The sequence below is a fragment of the Stegostoma tigrinum genome, chromosome 29 (genome assembly GCF_030684315.1).
Source record: "Stegostoma tigrinum isolate sSteTig4 chromosome 29, sSteTig4.hap1, whole genome shotgun sequence".
In the NCBI taxonomy this organism is placed as follows: Eukaryota; Metazoa; Chordata; class Chondrichthyes; order Orectolobiformes; family Stegostomatidae; genus Stegostoma; species Stegostoma tigrinum.
The window spans coordinates 4,627,691-4,646,225 of NC_081382.1; the positions used below are offsets into that span (position 1 = coordinate 4,627,691).

At 54.6% G+C, this 18,535-nt stretch overlaps 1 protein-coding gene across 2 annotated transcripts in view; it reads left to right on the forward strand.

Annotated features, from left to right (window-relative positions):
• The window catches only part of ddr2l (discoidin domain receptor family, member 2, like), a 69,210-nt gene extending 52,825 nt beyond the window's left edge, over positions 1 to 16,385 (forward strand). For both annotated transcript variants that reach the window (XM_059638186.1, XM_048559063.2), the window contains exons 10-17: positions 4,220 to 4,377; positions 6,652 to 6,850; positions 8,976 to 9,220; positions 9,641 to 9,765; positions 10,755 to 10,952; positions 13,164 to 13,398; positions 14,060 to 14,209; positions 14,736 to 16,385. In XM_059638186.1, coding sequence (XP_059494169.1) covers positions 4,220 to 4,377; positions 6,652 to 6,850; positions 8,976 to 9,220; positions 9,641 to 9,765; positions 10,755 to 10,952; positions 13,164 to 13,398; positions 14,060 to 14,209; positions 14,736 to 14,876 — 1,451 coding nt within the window. In that variant the 3' untranslated portion in view covers positions 14,877 to 16,385. The remainder of the gene's footprint in view (positions 1 to 4,219; positions 4,378 to 6,651; positions 6,851 to 8,975; positions 9,221 to 9,640; positions 9,766 to 10,754; positions 10,953 to 13,163; positions 13,399 to 14,059; positions 14,210 to 14,735) is intronic.
• The last annotated feature ends 2,150 nt before the right edge of the window (positions 16,386 to 18,535 follow it).

Consider the following 18,535-nt stretch of genomic DNA (forward strand, 5'->3'; position numbering starts at 1 on the left):
CACCCTCCCCTCCCCTCCCCCCCTCCCCACCCTCCCCTCCCCACCCTCCCCTCCCCACCCCCCCCTCCCCACCCTCCCCTCCCCACCCTCCCCCCCCCCCCCCCACCCTCCCCTCCCTCCCCTCCCCCCCCTCCCACCCTCCCCTCCCTCCCCTCCCCCCCCTCCCACCTCCCCTCCCCCCCCCTCCCCTCCCCCCCCTCCCACCCTCCCCCTCCCCCCCCTCCCCCCCCTCCCTCCCCCCCCTCCCACCCTCCCCTCCCCACCCTCCCCTCCCCACCCTCCCCTCCCCCCCTCCCCACCCTCCCCCCCTCCCCACCCTCCCCTCCCACCCTCCACCCTCCCCTCCCACCATCCCCTCCCCCCCTCCCCACCATCCCCCTCCCCCCCCTCCCACCCCCCCTCCCCCCCTCCCCACCCCCCCCCCCCCCCTCCCACCCTCCCCTCCCCCCCTCCCCTCCCCCCCCTCCCCCCCTCCCCTCCCTTCCCCCACCCCCTCCCCTCCCTCCCCCCCCCCCTCCCCTCCCTTCCCTCCCCTCCCCCCCCTCCCACCCTCCCCTCCCCCCCCTCCCACCCTCCCCCCCCTCCCACCCACCCCTCCCTCCCACCCTCCCACCCTCCCCTCCCCCCCACCCTCCCCTCCCCCCCTCCCCTCCTCCCCTCCCCCTCCCCCCCCTCCCACCCTCCCCACCCCCCCACCCTCCCTCCCCCCCTCCCCTCCTCCACCTCCTCCCCTCCCCCCCCTCCCACCCTCCCCTCCTCCCCACCCCCCCCCCCACCCTCCCCCCTCCCCTCCCCCACCCTCCCCCCCCCCTCCCACCCTCCCCTCCTCCCCTCCCCCCCCCCCACCCTCCCCTCCTCCCCTCCCCCCCCCTCCCACCCTCCCCTCCCCACCCTCCCACCCTCCCCCTCCCCACCCACCCCTCCCCACCCCCTCCCCCACCCTCCCCTCCCCCCCTCCCACCCTCCCCTCCCCCCCCTCCACCCACCCCTCCCCCCCCTCCCACCCTCCCCTCCCCACCCTCCTCCCCTCCCCTCCCCTCCTCCCCTCCCCTCCCCCCCTCCCCCCCCCCCTCCCACCTCCCCCCCCCACCCACCCCTCCCCCCCCCACCCCTCCCCTCCCCCCCACCCCCCCCCCCCCCCCCCCCCCCCTCCCCTCCCCCCCCTCCCCCCCTCCCCTCCCCACCCCCTCCCCACCCCCCCCCCACCCCCCCCCACCCACCCACCCCCCCACCCCCCCTCCCCCCCCCCCCCCCTCCCCCCCCCTCCCCCCCCACCCCCCCTCCCCCTCCCCCCCCTCCCCCCCACCCCCCCTCCCTCCCTCCCCCCTCCCCCCCTCCCCTCCCCCCTCCCCACCCCCCTCCCCCACCCCACCCCCCCCTCCCCCCCCCCTCCCCCTCCCCTCCCCTCCCCTCCCCCCCTCCCACCCTCCCCTCCCCCCCCTCCCCCCCCTCCCCCCCCTCCCACCCTCCCCTCCCCCCCTCCCCCCCTCCCCCCCCACCCTCCCCTCCCCCCCCCTCCCCCCCCTCCACCCTCCCCTCCCCCCCCTCCCCCCCCTCCCCCCCCTCCCACCCCTCCCCCCCCCCCCCCCTCCCACCCTCCCCTCCCCCCCCCTCCCCACCCCCCCCTCCCACCCTCCCCTCCCCACCCTCCCACCCACCCCTCCCCCCCCTCCCACCCACCCCCTCCCACCCTCCCCTCCCACCCTCCCCTCCCCACCCTCCCCTCCCACCCACCCCCCCCACCCTCCCCTCCCCACCCTCCCACCCCTCCCTCCCCACCCTCCCCTCCCCACCCTCCCCTCCCCCACCCTCCACCCTCCCCTCCCCACCCTCCCACCCTCCCCTCCCCACCCTCCCCACCCTCCCCTCCCCACCCTCCCCTCCCCACCCTCCCCTCCCCCTCCCACCCCCCCCCCCCTCCCCTCCCCCCCCCTCCCCCCCTCCCCTCCCCCCCTCCCCTCCCCCCTCCCCTCCCCCCTCCCCTCCCCCCCACCCCCCCTCCCCTCCCCCCCTCCCTTCCCTCCCCCCCTCCCCTCCCTCCCCCCCTCCCCACCCTCCCCCCCTCCCCCCCTTCCCTCCCCACCCCCCCCTCCCACCCCTCCCCCCCCCCCCCACCCTCTCCCCCCCCCCCCCCACCCCCCCCCCCCCCACCCTCCCCTCCCACCCACCCTCCCCTCCCCCCCCTCCCCCCCTCCCCACCTCCCCTCCCTCCCCTCCCCCCCCTCCCACCCTCACCCTCCTCCCCCCTCCCCCCCCCTCCCACCCTCCCCCACCCCACCCCCCCTCCCCCCCCTCCCCACCCTCCCCTCCCCCCCCTCCCACCCTCCCCTCCCCCCCCTCCCACCCTCCCCTCCCCCCCCTCCCACCCTCCCCTCCCCTCCCCACCCCCCCCTCCCTCCCCACCCCCCCCTCCCCTCCCCACCCCACCCTCCCCTCCCCCCCCCTCCCCCCCTCCCTCCCCTCCCCCCCTCCCCTCCCCTCCTCCCCCCCCTCCCCCCCTCCCCTCCCCTCCTCCCCCCCCCCTCCCCCTCCCCCTCCCCCCTCCCCCCTCCCCTCCCCCCCTCCCCCCCCCTCCCCCCCCCTCCCCTCCCCCCCCTCCCCTCCCCTCCCCCCCCTCCCCTCCCCCCCTCCCCTCCCCTCCCCTCCCCTCCCCTCCCCCCCCCTCCCCTCCCCCCTCCCCTCCCCCCCCCTCCCCTCCCCCCCTCCCCTTCCCCTCCCCCCCTCCCCTCCCCTCCCCCCTCCCCCCCTCCCCCCCCCCTCCCCTCCCCCCTCCCCTCTCCCCCCCTCCCCTCCCCCTCCCCTCCCCCTCCCCCTCCCTCCCCCTCCCTCCCCCTCCCCCCTCCCCCCCCTCCCCCCCTCCCTCCCCTCCCCCTCCCTCCCCCCCCCCTCCCCCCCCCTCCCCCCCTCCCCCCCCTCCCCTCCCCCTCCCTCCCCCCCCCTCCCCCCCCCTCCCCCCCCCCTCCCCCCCCCTCCCCCCCCTCCCCCCCTCCCCTCCCCCCCCTCCCCCCCTCCCCTCCCCCCCTCCCCTCCCCCCCCCTCCCCCCCTCCCCTCCCCCCCCCCTCCCCCCCTCCCCTCCCCCCCCTCCCCTCCCCCCCTCCCCCCCTCCCCTCCCCCCCCTCCCCTCCCCGCTCCCCCCCTCCCCCCACCCCTCCCCGCTCCCCCCCCCTCCCCCCGCTCCCCCCCCTTCCCCTCCCCCCTCCCCCCCACCCCTCCCCCCTCCCCCCCACCCCTCCCCCCTCCCCCCCACCCCTCCACCCTCCCCTCCCACCCACCCCTCCCCCCCACCCTCCCCCCCACCCCTCCCCCCCACCCCTCCCCCCCACCCCTCCCCCCCCCCCACCCTCCCCCCCACCCCTCCCCACCCTCCCCCTCCCCCCCCCCACCCCTCCCTCCCCTCCCCCCCACCCCTCCCACCCTCCCCTCCCACCCACCCCTCCCACCCTCCCCTCCCACCCTCCCCTCCCACCCTCCCCTCCCTCCGCTCCCACCCCTCCCTCCCTCCCTCCCTCCGCTCCCACCCCTCCCACCCCTCCCACCCCTCCCACCCCTCCCACCCCTCCCACCCCTCCCACCCCTCCGCTCCCACCCCTCCCACCCCTCCGCTCCCACCCCTCCCACCCCTCCCACCCCTCCGCTCCCACCCCTCCCACCCCTCCCACCCCTCCCACCCCCTCCCACCCCTCCCACCCCTCCGCTCCCACCCCTCCCACCCCTCCGCTCCCACCCCCTCCCACCCCTCCGCTCCCACCCCTCCCACCCCTCCGCTCCCACCCCTCCCACCCCTCCGCTCCCACCCCTCCCACCCCTCCCCTCCCTCCCTCCCTCCCTCCCTCCCTCCCTCCCTCGCTCCCTCGCTCCCTCCCTCCCTCCCTCCCTCCCTCCCTCCCTCCCTCCCTCCCTCGCTCCCTCCCTCCCTCCCTCCCTCGCTCCCTCGCTCCCTCCCTCCCTCCCCTCCTCGCTCCCTCCCTCCCTCCCTCCCTCGCTCCCTCCCTCCCTCCCTCCCTCGCTCCCTCCCTCCCTCCCTCCCTCGCTCCCTCCCTCCCTCCCTCCTCCCTCGCTCCCTCCCTCGCTCCCTCCCTCCCTCGCTCCCTCCCTCCCTCCCTCCCTCGCTCCCTCCCTCCCTCCCTCCCTCGCTCCCCTCGCTCCCTCGCTCCCTCCCTCGCTCCCTCGCACTGTCTATGTCTGTCTCATATTTTCTCTATCTCTGCCTCCCAACAGGCAGCTCCCCTCCTCACAACATCAGCAGACCCATTAACAGGGTTGAGGACAGCAACACCTCTATTCTGATTGGCTGTTTGGTAACCATCATCCTCCTCCTCCTCCTGATCATCATTGTTATCCTGTGGACGCAGCACTGGAAGAGGATCCTCGAGAAGGTATGCCCCTTTAACAAACTGAGCCCTGGGTTGTGTCCCCTTTAACAAACCCCCACCACTGGGCTGTGCTGATTGGTCACAGAGGCCAACTGCTAAATGTGGGTAATCAAGTCATCTATTTTCCAGGCAGCCCAGTCAATGGAGAAATGTGACATATTCGAAGCAGAGCAGAGACAATCATTGGGAAATATAATAACTGGGTGGGGGAAAGCTGTAGACCCACGGATCGCGAACATAAAATACACCGTGTTTCCTTGCCTTCCATTTTTGTAACCTCAGAAAGTGGTTTTAGGAATGAACATGTCCCTGGAGAGAGATTCAGGGACTGTTGAAAGGAATCCTTTTAATCGGAGGAGGAGATCAAACAGTAACAGGCCATAAAGTGATAGAAGGCAAGATAAAAGGTGTAGCTTAACAAGATCAAGGAATAAGCTACAGACCAGGAACAATGCCAGAACAACTTCACTGATGGCAATAAAGGAATTTTGAAGATATTCTTGGACTTGTTAGCAGCAGCTTCTCGGGAATGTAGATCAATTGATAGTAAAGTTGCTTTCTGCAGGGAGATCGAATCAACAGGAAGGTGATCCTTCACCATCCGAAAGAGGCACCATATATTTTGGAGATATTCCAAAACTTGCGTAAATGTGTCCATGACCTAAACGATGCCTCTAGAGTTTGGTACTACTCAATAAGGTCCTGCTTGTTAAAATTGTGCTGTCTTTGCTGGCCTCCTTGATTGGGGCTGGGGGAGTGTTTGAGGTGATTTTGGTAGCAAGCAGATTTCCCGCATCTTTATGATGCACATAGATGGTTTTATTTTTATCAGGTGAGAGCAGTGAGTTTGAAAACGTAGTCATAAATGGCATTTAAGCAGCATTCAAAACTGGAAGTGAGGCTTTTAAATAATTGGACCAGAATTGGATCAAGTGTCACTACATCAGTCTTATTTGGAAACTGGTAATTGTCAGAGTAAGACCTTGGAAGATACAGAATCTTCCACAACTGAAAAAGATGAATTGCAAAGTCTACTTGGATAGCTGAATTAGCTGGATGCCTAAGCAAGGCCAGGTACTGGTTTTAAAATATTAGAGTTGAGTAAGACTATGAAAAATCTGCTGTTCGGAAAAACAAAACAGTGAGAAATGAAAATGGAACAGTGTTTTGAAATGTCCATCATTGGGAGATGCCTGGAGTATGAAACATCTTGTTTTTGGTGATGCTTCTTGCATGAATCTCTCTGACGAGTTCTCAAGTGCTGGGAGATTTGTACTTTTTTCTTGCTGGAAAAGGGGGTAAATGTTACCCTTTAGTTTGGGAAACTGAAAAGATCAGATGAGCAATAATCTTAGTGACTGAATGTTTCATTCTTGACGAAGTAGTGGATGTGATATTTTTCTTAGAGAAGTCTTGGAAGAACCCTGAAAAAAAGGGATTCAGCTGCAACATGCATGGTTATATCAAAAATACGTCACTACTGTAAAGGGGGGTCTGTTCTCATCTAGCAGGGCTTCCTGAGACTAAATGGAACTAGTGCACAGGTGATGGTTAAATGACTATTGGGTGAGAACTGGGTGTATATCTGAGGAAGAGCTATCAGTGTGTTGGAGATTTATAAGTTCTAAGTTGGAATAAAACTCTTCCTAGAAAAGGAGGTATTTAGAGTCTTGTCAATTAACTTTAACCTCTGGTGTCTTTTATACTGCATTTCGTCCTCTTCAACAACATCCCATCGCTGTGCTGTGTTCCCTTTAATAGTATACCACTAATCTGTACTGCCCCCTTTAAAAGTCCCCTCCCACTTTGATGCATCTCCTTTAACAACAGCCATGTCAAGTTTACAATAGCTGGCTCTTCCTGGACACTGCACTGTCTCCATAACCTTAACAGCCTGGCGCTGTTAATTCTGTAACAGTATCTCCCTCTTGCTGTCCCTCGTCACTGCCTCATTTCCTTGTACATGTACCCTCCTGTACCATCCTGTCATGTGGCCACCCACCTGCAAAACCCCATACGCCCAGGCAGTAATGCCCTTTTCTCCTGCAAAATGCTTACTGTTGAATGGAGCTGTGCACTGCCAATATCTAAGCCTAGTCTGGTTAATCTCGTGCCTTTAAGCTCCCCAGCTTTCTGCTCCCAGCTGTGTAGTCTGTTGAGAGCAGGGGCTTAGAGTATATGATTATTATGATCTGAGCTCTGTAATATGTTGGGACTGGTGGTTTGGTCTATGGTTATTATGGTCTAATGCTGTTTGTGCTCTGTTTATTTACTAAGGCTCCACGGAGAATCTTAGAGGAGGATGCGACTGTGCGTCCATCCTTGTGCAATGACACCATCGTCATTAGTAACCAGACACAGATATTTCAGACCAACCCCACTTATGAGCGTGTCTTTCCATTTGATCTGGAATACCAGGAACCTGCCAGGCTACTACGCAAGCTTCCAGAGCTTTCTCAGAGTGCAGAGGATTCAGGTTGGTGTTGCAGAAATTGAAGATGTATTAGAAGGTAGCTTCAGTAGTTGAGCAGCAGGTTGGAGGGCAATGTGGGGAAGGTGTGAAGTGCTCCCAATTTCCCCATCCTTCACTCTTAGCCACACTATGCCCTCGCAACCCCACAATTACTACTGTAAGCCCCACAACTTCAAACTCTCACTCCTGACCGCAGTGCGGGTTGTGAGCTACAGGTTGGGTGGCCCTGCCTGGACGTCCTCGGCTGTTAGAAGCGAGCATGGGGGAATGGTGTAGGGTGGCACGGTAGATCAGTGCTTAGCACTGCTGTCTCACAGCGCCTGGGACCCAGATTCAGTTCCACCGTTGGGTGATTGTCTGTGGCGTTTGCACATTCTCCCTATGTGTCTGCGTGGGTTTCCTCCCACAGTCCAAAGATGTGCAGGGTAGGTGGATTGGCCAATGCAAAATTGTCACCATAGTGGCCAGGGATGTGCAGGTTAGGTAAATTAGCTATGGGAAATGTAGGGTTACAGGGATGGGGTGGGTCTGGGTGGGACACCGTTTGGAGGATCAGTGTGGACTCAATGGGCTGAATGGCCTGCTTCTGCACTGTAGAGATTCTATGATTCTAAATCAGTCTGGAGTAACCCAGGTTTCTGCAACCATATTAATTTTGTGCCTAGGAGAAATATTGGCCTCCATTGGATTGTGGTTAGAGTTAAGTCTGGCATGAGGAGGGTTACAAATCCTCTCCCATCTGAAGAGAGGCCTTGACATGAGCTATCTCTTTGTCATTGGTCGTGATCCTGGATGTCTCCCTGTCCGTACTGGGAAAGTAACTTCATCACACGTTAGGTTCAGCACCAATACTACAGCACGATCTGGCAATTTGCAAACTATAGTCACAATCCAGGACTTCTGCGGCCTGGAATGACCATTTCAAATGGGGGATGGTTATATCATTGTCGTATCACTGGACTAGGTACCTGGAGGGTAGGCACTGCGGGTGTGGGCTCAGGTCCCACTCCAGCAATTGGTGCAATTTGAATTCAGTTAATCACTGTGGAATTGAAAGCTAGTCTTTGTGATGTTGGCCATGGAAACTATCATCAATTGTCGTAAAGATTCTCCTGCTTTACTAATGCCCTTTAGGGAAGGAAATCTGCCATCCTTACTGGGTCCGGCCTACACGTGACAGTTTCTGGTCAGTGAAAAGTAACCATGATATTGATAACTTGGGATTCAGTGATGGTAAAGAGTGAAAGAGGGGAAAGACAGCCTTGGCCAAAATTTTTCCTTTACCCAACATGACTGAAAATTGATCAATTGCCTGTGAGCTCAGATTTTTTGTAGGATCTTGCTGTGCATGAAATAGCTGTGTATTTCTTACAATGTGGCAACACTTGAAAGCACTGAGGTTGGGGCAGGTGGTAAACAATTGGGAATTTCTCTTTTTTTCCTTCCTCTGGAAGGAAGATAGCACCCAAAAAAAGCGGCTTTTGGCTGTAATGTTAAAGTACTTGAGACAGAAGAGAGAGGATTTATTTCATTTCCTCCCAGCAACCTCCTACTCTCTCCCTTTCCGGCCGTGAACTCCCGATCGTTCCTCCCCCCCCCCCCCCCCCCCCACCGTGTCGCTTGAAAAAAGAAGGGAATGGCTCCCAGAGTAGGCCTTTTTCACCCACAAGCTAATCCCCTCATTTCCCTCACACTGTTCCCCCACCAGCTCCCACACTGACAACTCAGCCTCCGTCACCACCTCCATCCCACATGGGTAGGCGATCCATGTGGTACAGCGTGATGTGACAGAGACAGGCACTAGGGCTTGTCATATCAGGGCCAGCTGAGAATGCTGGCTGCATTTGTGTGTCGCGCTGAGACAGAAAAATATTGAGAGAATGCTTACTGTAGCAGAATGTTGCCTGAAGCTAAGACAGGTGGGAAACTTGTGAACGATCTGAATCCCACATCACAGCACATCCCCCGACCCTCTGCTTCTCCTGTTCAGGCTCACTGGCGTGAATTGGCTGCGGTTCAGGGAAAGGGTCGTTGAGCGTGAATGAATAAGGTGAGAAGTATTAAAGTTGTGTCTGTCAGTGCCCTTTCTCCAGCTGCCGCGTTAACTTTCCTTGTGTCCTTTGCCCAGTATGTAGTGGCGACTATGCAGAACCAGACCTCACAAAAACCACTCCGCACCAGGGTTTCCAGAGTAATGTGCCACATTACGCAGAGGCTGATATCGTCAATCTGCAGGGGGTGACTGGAAACAACACGTACGCTGTTCCTGCACTCACCGTGGACTCTCTGGTCAAGATGGAGCTTGCCGTGGAGGAAATCTCCCGACATCAACTGCACTTTAAGGAGAAACTGGGAGAGGGGCAGTTTGGGGAGGTAAGGGGTTTTTAACACCAACCTGTCTCCAGCCATAGGTGTGACTGGCCCATGGCCTGCGCATTGTGTCGATGAGACATGGTGGGAGTCTGCTGGCATCTCCAGTCATGAGAATCACTGGGGCTGAGTTTGTGAGGGTTATTGAATGAAGGGATTAATCCTGGAGGTGTCAGTGTTAACTGGAAGCAGTGAGCGGTTGAGTGTCAGTCGGCAGAAGTGTGTGATTGAGGGCCAGTTGGGGAAGGAGTGAGGGGGTTCACCCGGGGTGGAGCAGTGTTTCAGTCGAGCAGGAGTGGGGTCTAACTCAGAGGGCAGTTCTGACTGGGCCGGGGGAGGGTGGGTGTATTACCAGGAGGGAGTGTCATTTGTCGCTGGCACTGACATGTCATGATGAAACTTGTACTCCTCCTCCTCCTCCAGGTTCACCTGTGTGAGGCACTGAGTCTACACGAGTTCATTAGCCCAGATTTCCTCTTTAACACGGGCCACAGGCCTGTTCTGGTGGCAGTAAAGATGCTGCGGTCAGATGCCACAACCAGTGCCAGGTAGGTGCTCTTAGGTGAGTTTGCTTCTTATTGGGGTTGCTGCGCACGGGAGTCCACTGAGCAAACAGCAGAGGGTAACTGCAGACACAACCTGCCAAGCCCTTCTGATCTCGGGTGTGGGGTTCTCCGTGAAAACTGCCAGTGTGAGGTGTACTGAATGGTCCCAGATGGACAACTTATGTTCTCCTAGACTTCAGACATCGTCCACCTAGCCGGCACATAATGGGAAATTTAGCATGGCTATTCATATAACCTGCTTATCTGTGGACTGTGGGAGGAAACCGGAGCACCTGGAGGAAGCCCACGCAGACGCGGGGAGAATGTGCAAACTCCGCACAGACAGTGGCCTGAAGCTGGAATCGAACCCGGGTCCCTAGTGCTGTGAGGCAGCAGTGTTAACCACTGAGCCACCGTGCAGTCTTGATGAGCTGAATGACCTACTCCTGCTCCTACTTTCTATTGGATAGAGAGAGAAGGTTTCCTCTTCTGGGGCTGTGTAACCAGAGGCCATCAGTATAAAAGAGACAGCCAGAGATTCAATTGAGAATTCTACAGGAACCTCACCAGGGACTAGGGAGAAAATGTGGGTCTCCACAACACGAGAGTGGTCGATTTGGTTAGAGTGGAGGCATTGGAGGAGAAACAAGGCAAGTATAGGATGAAGTAGGGAATAAAGAAAGATGGGGTGGGGGGATAAGTTGGGTGAATCATGAATGCTTGTATAGGCTGGATGGATCAAATAGCCTGTTTCTGTGCTATATATTCTCTGCCATCCCACATGACACCCAGAAATGGTGCGTCGTGCTATAATGTGGTCTGTATGATTGGCACAAGCTGGCAAGCCCCTCTGCAACTCGCTGTAGTAGCACTAAGGTACCAGAGGTGATGTGGCTGAGAGTGCATAGGGGATTATTTTTGGTGATGGATTGAAGTGCTGCTGTATCAGAGAGGCATAACTATGATAACCAGGTACTGTACATCACTTCCAGGAACAACTTCCTCAAAGAGATGAAGATCATGTCACGGCTGAAGGACCCTAACATTATCCGGCTTCTTGGAATCTGTATCCGTGACGACCCACTCTGCATGGTTACCGAGTACATGGAAAATGGGGACCTGAACCAGTTCCTGTCCCAGCGGGAGCTAGAAAACCACTTCACCCTGGCGAAGAACATCCCTAGTGTCAGGTCAGTGTAAGCAACCAGGGACTGTACACTAGTACAGGCAATGGGGGGCAGATAGGGTTAATAATAGTTGCCTTTTCCCTAGGATAGGGGATTTCAAGACAAGGGGGCACATTTTTAAGGTGAGAAAACAGAGATTTTAAAAAAAGGGGCAATTTTTTTTACATAGAGGGTTTTTGTGTGTGGAATAAACTTTCTGAGGAAGTGTGTATGTGGGCACAGTGACAACGTTTGAAAGACATTTGGATAAGTACGTGAATAGGAAGGGTTTGGAAGGATTTGGGGCAGGAGCAGACAAGTGGGACTAGTTTAATTTGGAATTATGTTCCGCATGGACTGGTTGGACTGAAGGGTTTGTTTCCATGCTCTAAGACTCTATGATTACAGATGCTGGAAGTCAGAAATAAAAACTCAAAATATTTGAAATGCTCTGCATTTGATTCTGTTCCTCAGAATCATGTTGGGCTTGAAACATTAACTTTGTTTCCATCTCCACAGATGCTGCCAGACCTGACGAGTTTCTCCAGCAATTTCTCTGTGTATAATTCCTAAAAAAAATTGTCTTATCTCTCCTATCCATCACATTCGTGAACAGCTGTGCATGAATGTGAGGAGCCTGATTAAATGGTAAAAGATAAAAGGACAGAAGTCAGGTTTCTCACTCTGTTAAGAAGCAGCTAAATCAATCCTGCAGATAAAGGTGAAATCCCTGAATGTTTACAAGATTTAACAAAGGCTAAGGCCATAGAATTGGGTCAAGAATTAAAGATGGAAATCCCAGCAAAAGCTGCAAAGGCAAGAATAATTAAAATATTACCACAGCATTTGAGTTTGGTGGAATTACAGGGAGACCAATTACTTTAAGCAGTGAGTCATAAAGGTAGTTATGACAGAGATAGAGTTAAAGCAGTTTGAACAGGACAAGGACTTAAGACAGAAAAGAGAAGGAAAGAACACTGGATAACACTTGGAGGAAGCACAAAGGGTGGTGAGGGTGTAGAATGTACTTGGCTCAACAGCAGCACTGCTGACTGAGTTGGGCAGGTCCTAAAGAAGATAGCTGCTCGACAGAGTCCGAGACATGTGGCGAGGGAGCCAAAGTGAGGGAAAAACATACTTGACCTCATCTTCACCAAGCTGCGGATGCATCGGTCCATGAACATATTGGTGAGCATGACCACTGAACACTCCTTTTCTAGACATTCATAATAATCTCCTTCATGTTGTGTGGTACTATCACTGTGCTAAATAGGACAGACTTCAAACAGATCTAACAACTCAAAACCAAGCATCCATGAGGCAGCTTGGACCATCAGCAGCAGCAGAATTATACACCAACACAATCTGCAATCTCTTGGCCTAACATCTCCCCCACTCAACCACTACCATGAAGCCAGGAGATCAACCCTGGTTCAATGGAGAGTGTATGAGGCCGTGTCAGGAACAGCGCTGGGCATACCTAAAAATGAGATGTCAATCTGGAAGAGCCACAAAACGGGATCACTTGTGTGCCAAACATCATAAGCAGCAAACCATAAACAGAGCTAAGCAATCTCTCAACCCCTGGATCAGATCTTAGCTCTGCAATCCTGCCACATTCAGTCATGAATGATGGTGGATAATTAAATGGCTCATTGGAAGAGGAGGCTCCTCAAATATCCCAATCATCAGTGATGGGAGAACACAGCATATCAGTGTAAAAGATAAGGCTTCATAGCACTCTTCAGCCAGAGTGCTGAGAGGAGGATTCTTCCCAGCATCTCAGATACCAGTCTTCAACCAATACAATTCAACATGTGGTATCAGGAAATGTTGGAGGCGCTGGATACTGAAAAGACTACAGGTCCTGACAACATTCCGGTAATAATACTGAAAACTTGTGCTCCAGAACTTGCTGTTTCCCTAGCCCTATTTATGAATATCACAAAGAATTTGAGTTGGTAACTCTTGAAGATAGAGCCCCTTAATGTTACAGAGTGTTGATGAATATGGCTCTAACCATGGACATCAGTTTATCAGAAGAATAATCTCAGAGTATAACACTAACAGAGAGGCAGTACTCCATCCTTATGTGCTTGTACTAAAGCTTAGGACCATAAGAAAAACATCAAATCAGACATATGTTGAATTTGCAAAGGAGAAAGAAATACAATGGGAACAGTTGTTTTAGATCACTCGAGCTTAGGCTGTTCACTTTCTATTTCCCTCCTGCAGCTACCGGTGCCTTTTGCACATGATGACCCAGGTATCTTCAGGCATGAAATATCTCTCCTCACTTAATGTCGTACACCGAGACCTTGCCACTCGTAACTGCCTGGTGGGGAACCGCTGCACTATCAAGATAGCTGATTTTGGCATGAGCCGCAATCTGTATAGCGGTGACTACTACCGGATCCAGGGCCGTGCTGTACTGCCCATCCGCTGGATGGCGTGGGAAAGTATCCTGCTGGTAAGTGCCAGAACCATAACCAGCTGCAGTAGCTTTTCCACCCTGAATTTACAACACGGTGCATTCATGTGGTGCCTTTAACATCGGAAAACTTCCCAATGTACTTAACAGGGGAGGTTTCAGACAGAAGTTAATAGCCAGAGAGATAGCTTGCAAGGAGCAGAAAGCAGTGGAGAGGGAGCAATAGAGGCAAAAGGAGTTTTTGGGAAGGAATTCCTGAGCTTAGATATGAGCAGCTTTCAGCACAACCCCAAGTGGTAGAATGATGGAAATTTGAGATGTGCAAGAGTCTGGAATCAATGGAGGGCAGAGAATTTCAGAGTTGTTTGGGCTGGAGAAGTTTCCAGTGATAGGAAGATCGTGGAGAGATTTGATTATGACTATTTTGAAGCCTTGTGGGACTAGGAACCAGTATGGGTCAGTGAGCACAGGAGTAATGACTGAACGGGTCTTCGTAGAAGATGGGACGTGGGCAGTAGAGTTGATGTATCTAGACCATGACAGATGAGAACTGGACAGGACACCATCAGAATAGTCAAGCAGAGAGGTAAGACGTTGCGCAAGTAACGGGTTTTCAGCTGTAGCTGTCAGTTATATGTGCGGTGACAGGAGGAAGGGGAAGCAGTGTCAGACACTTAGCCTAAACTACTTATCATTTCAGGGAAAATTCACCACAGCCAGTGATGTCTGGGCTTTTGGAGTTACAATGTGGGAGATGTTCACCTTCTGTAAGGAGCAACCATACTCTCAGCAGTCTGACGAGCAGATCATTGAGAATACAGGCGAATTCTTCCGAAATCAGGGGCGACAGGTAAGGACAGCTCAGAGCAGTCTCACCTACAGGCCCTGCTTGAATCTGTTTCTCCCCAGAAAAAAAAGGTGCAAAAGAAATAGATTTTGTTTGAGCATTTCCAAATTCTTGAGATGTCACCACCAATGAAGTAGTTTTGAAATGTAATCAATAATGTAATGCAGGAAATGCAGCAGCATATTTGCACAAAGCACGAGCCCACAAACAGCAGTCAGATCATTTGATTTTGGTGTTGACTTGGATGAATATTAGCCATGGGATCGACTATGTCTCATTAGCACAGTGTAACATCTTAACTGGTAAATGGCACTGCTGACAGTGCAACACTCCCCCAGTACTGCACTGGTCACCATGATCCCCCTGTCAGTTATACCCACAAGCTGATACTAATTCAGGGCGTGTGGTCTCTGCGTCAGGTATTGTGGGGCTGTAATTCTTGAGCCGCCAAGCATTTCTTACAATTCTGTTGCCTTTTCCTCTCTCTCTCTGTGACTGTCTGTCTCTCTCTCTGTCTCTTTCCCCACAGATCTATCTGTCACAGCCAACTGTGTGTCCGAAACAGATCTTTGATTTAATGCTTCTCTGCTGGAGTAGAGACATCAAGGACAGGCCCAGCTTTCAGCAGATCCACCATTTCCTGCAGCAGCAGTTTGTCAACGCGGCCTAGTGGTTACAGACTGGGACAGACTTGTGTCTTCTTGCTGATGTGATGGTTGCTGCCGTCGTGCCATGCTTCTGTATGCCAGTGAACGACTCAGCCTCTTGGCCTTCCTGCCATTTCTGCAGTAGAATTGGCTCATGGTGACTGCTCATGTGATGAGCGCGTTTTTTCCCGTCTCACGCCTCTCAACTGTCCAGCATTTCCAGGCCATCAAGTTGTCCGCTGACCTGTGATAACGCTGACCCTTTGTGTGGGGAACCGGTGCCAGGGGCTGCAAGCAACTACACAATGAGGTGGCTTCCAAGGCTCTGAGAAAGCAGGAGAGGCCAAGGTTGGGAGAGCCTGCAAGGCCTGACACTTGAATTCCCAGAGATGTGCACAAGGCCAAAGCTTGAATACACGAGATGACTCTTCTCTATCATTCCCTGTGGCGTTTACGAGCACAGCTTTCTTTGTTCAGTCATTGCTTTCGCAGACTGGAGTTATGGTACGTAAAGCAACGCTAACAACTGGGCAGAGAAGCCCAGGCAGAGGGGAGGGAGGTGACTTTGCTGTACGTCAGAATGTAGGCACCACCCTATGAACTCTGAGGAGATTACAACCAGCAAAAAATGACAGCAACAATGTACTGTGGTAACTATGTTTTAAGGTTACGATGGCTTGTAGATTAAATGTGATGGAGCGCCGTACAGTGACCCCCATTTGGACCGGATGGAATGCTGCATTTTCCCTGTTCTCCTCCCCCCCCGCCCTCCCCGCCGGACTGAGAGATGAAGATATAAACACCTTCCCCAACCCACTTGCAGCAGGCAAGCTGTATCGACCCACTTACATCAGAGTAGGCAATATATTCCCCAGGATCGGGGGCCTTCTACAATCCAATTACCCCTGGATTGCACACCGTATCCACCCACTCCCACCACAGAAAAAGTGCTGTATGCTTGGTTGTAGTGTGCACTATATCCCCTCTCCCCACCAGAGCTGGGTGCTTTCTGTGCCCTGTCCCCCAACATGGAGCTGAGTGCTGTATCTGCACCTTTCCGTCCCATCCCCATCCAGAGCTGGGTGCTGTAACCCCCTAGCTGGCCAACATCTCCGCAGGCTTTGAATGCAGGTTATTTGGTCTCAGTGCTCGGTGATTATCCCTGGCTCCATCATGCTGCCATCTCTTCTCCAGCTTGGAGCTGCATGGGGGGGCTGAGGGTGACCGCATGCTTATCATTTCATTGGCTTGTGCCCCAGAAAAATTTCCAGGAGTCATGGACTTTGGGGGGAGATAGAGCAAATGCCCAGAATGTAGGTCAGGTGGGAACATTCAAGGATGTGGGGGGTGGATGGGAGGTATGATCCGGGGCATGGAGCAAAGCAGGTTTGAATCAAGGCTGGGTACCTGATCTGAGGAGATGGTGCAGTGTGCAGGCCTGGTTCATGTGGGGAATTACTGAACATCTGTACCTTCATATCTGTTCCTTCCCCACCATCCCCACAATCACCCTTCTCCCCCCCCCCCCCCCCCCCCCCTGCCACCGCCGCCATGGGTGTGAGGCAATATGGAGTGGGGAGAAGGGGCAGATAGAAAGTGAGGTACTGGGGGAAGAATGGGGCTCAGCACAGAGGGTTGGAGGTGGGGGGTCGGTGCGGGTGGGATCGATGCGGGTGTGACTTGGTGTGGAGGGGTTTAGGCTTGGGGGTCAGGTGTCAGTGCTGAAGGGGTTGGGGCTAGGGTGTCAGTGTGGAAGGGATCATTGGAGAGTGATGTTTAGTGCATTGGGATTCATCGGAGTGTGGAGTTCCAGGTTTTATATGATCCTTTTGGGGGTGGGGCAGGGGAGCTGGTTGGTATTTGGCTTCCATACGCAGCTGATCGTGTGGGGGGGACAGGGGAGTTCCTGGGCAGTGATAACATGATAGTAATCCATGAGGGTGAGGTCTAAGAGAAGGGACTAGAATGAAATGTTTAATGTCAGTGAGAAGTAAATTCACTTTTTCATTAATTTTAATCCTTTTTGAGTTTTAACCATCTTTGAATTTCACTCAGAGTTGGGGCTGTGTTAACTCATCTGCCAGACTGAGTGTGGAGATGATTTTATCCCTCCCAGTCCTCAGTAAAACACTGTGTGAATATGATCCCATCGTGTCTCTTTGAAGGAGCTAGTTGCTCTTGGCTCAAACCATGGAGTTTGAACTGTGAATTGCAAATTTGTACAGTAATATATCAACATTGTTGGGACAGTTCCTACAGAATTCTCGCTGCCTCTGATCTCTGAAGCGAATCAAATAAAAACTAATTTTCAACACATTAATGGCAGTGGTGACCTTGTTTCTCTTTCAGGAAGACGTGCTGCGGTTATCTGAAATCTATGCTTGCAAACTCTCCAGATTCACTAAAAATTAAAAATCCATCTCCAGGAAGGGGCTGCCAACATCCCCAAGAGGTGCCGATGCCCGTGTAGGACTGGGGTGGACAAAGTCAGATTCACACAACACCTGGTTACGGTCCAACAGGTTCATTTAAAATCACAAGCTTTCATAGCACTGTTTCTTCATCACAAAATTTACAGGTGAAGAGAGAATGACATGGTAATTCCAGGTAATTAAGCCTGTCAACTGACGAGTACAAATAGTGTGAGTGAAGTGTCAACAGGCTGAATAACAAGTGAAGGGATGACCTACAAACCAATTAATTAAGGCAGAGAAATAATTACAAAAAATTCATAAATAAAATGGTGCTAGAGACAAACCAAATGGCTGGAATAATATGAATAGGTATCAGAGTCAGATGACAAGGGTCTAAACAAGCAGTCCAAAACTGTTAAAAACTTATTGAGATGTGAAAGTGCCAGTGTTGGACTGGCATGGACACAGTCAGAAATCACACAACACCAGGTTATTGTCGAACAGATTGACGACTGACTCAACCTGTAAGTTTATCTTAAGAGAATCCTGGACGAAAACTCCCAATTCTCTTTGCACTTAAGATTTCTGAATTTTCTCCCCATTTAGAAAATAATCCATACTTTTATTCTTCTTAGCAAAGTGCATGACCTCACACTTTCCCATGTTATACTCCATCTGCCACTTCTTTGCCCACTCTCCCAACCTGTCCAAATCCTTCTGCAGCCTCCACACCACCTCAATTCTCGCTGTCCCTCCACCTATCTTTGTGCTGTCTGCAAACTTAGCCAGAATGCCCACAGATCCTTCATCCAGATCATTAATGTACAAAGTGAAAAGTTGTGGTCCCAGCACTCACCCTTGCAGAACATCACTTGTCCCTGGCTGCTAGCCTGAGAAAGACCCATTCATCCCCACTCTTTCTGCTAGACAGCCAATCTTCTATCCATGCTAGCACCTTGCCTCTAACACCATGGGCCCTTATCTTACTCAGCAGCCTCCTCTACAGCACCTTGTCAAAGGCCTCTTGAAGTCCAGGAGATAACATCTGTTGGCTCTCTTTGGTCGACCCTGCTGATTAACCCCATTACTTCCTCAAAGAATTCTAGCAGATTTGTCAGGCATGGCCTCCCCTTGATGAAACCGTGCTGACATTGCCCTATTTTACCATACACTTCCACGTATTCAGAAATCTCGTCCTTTACGATGGACTCCAAAATCTTACCCACGACCGAGATTAGGCTAATCGGCCTGTAATTTTCGTCTTTTTC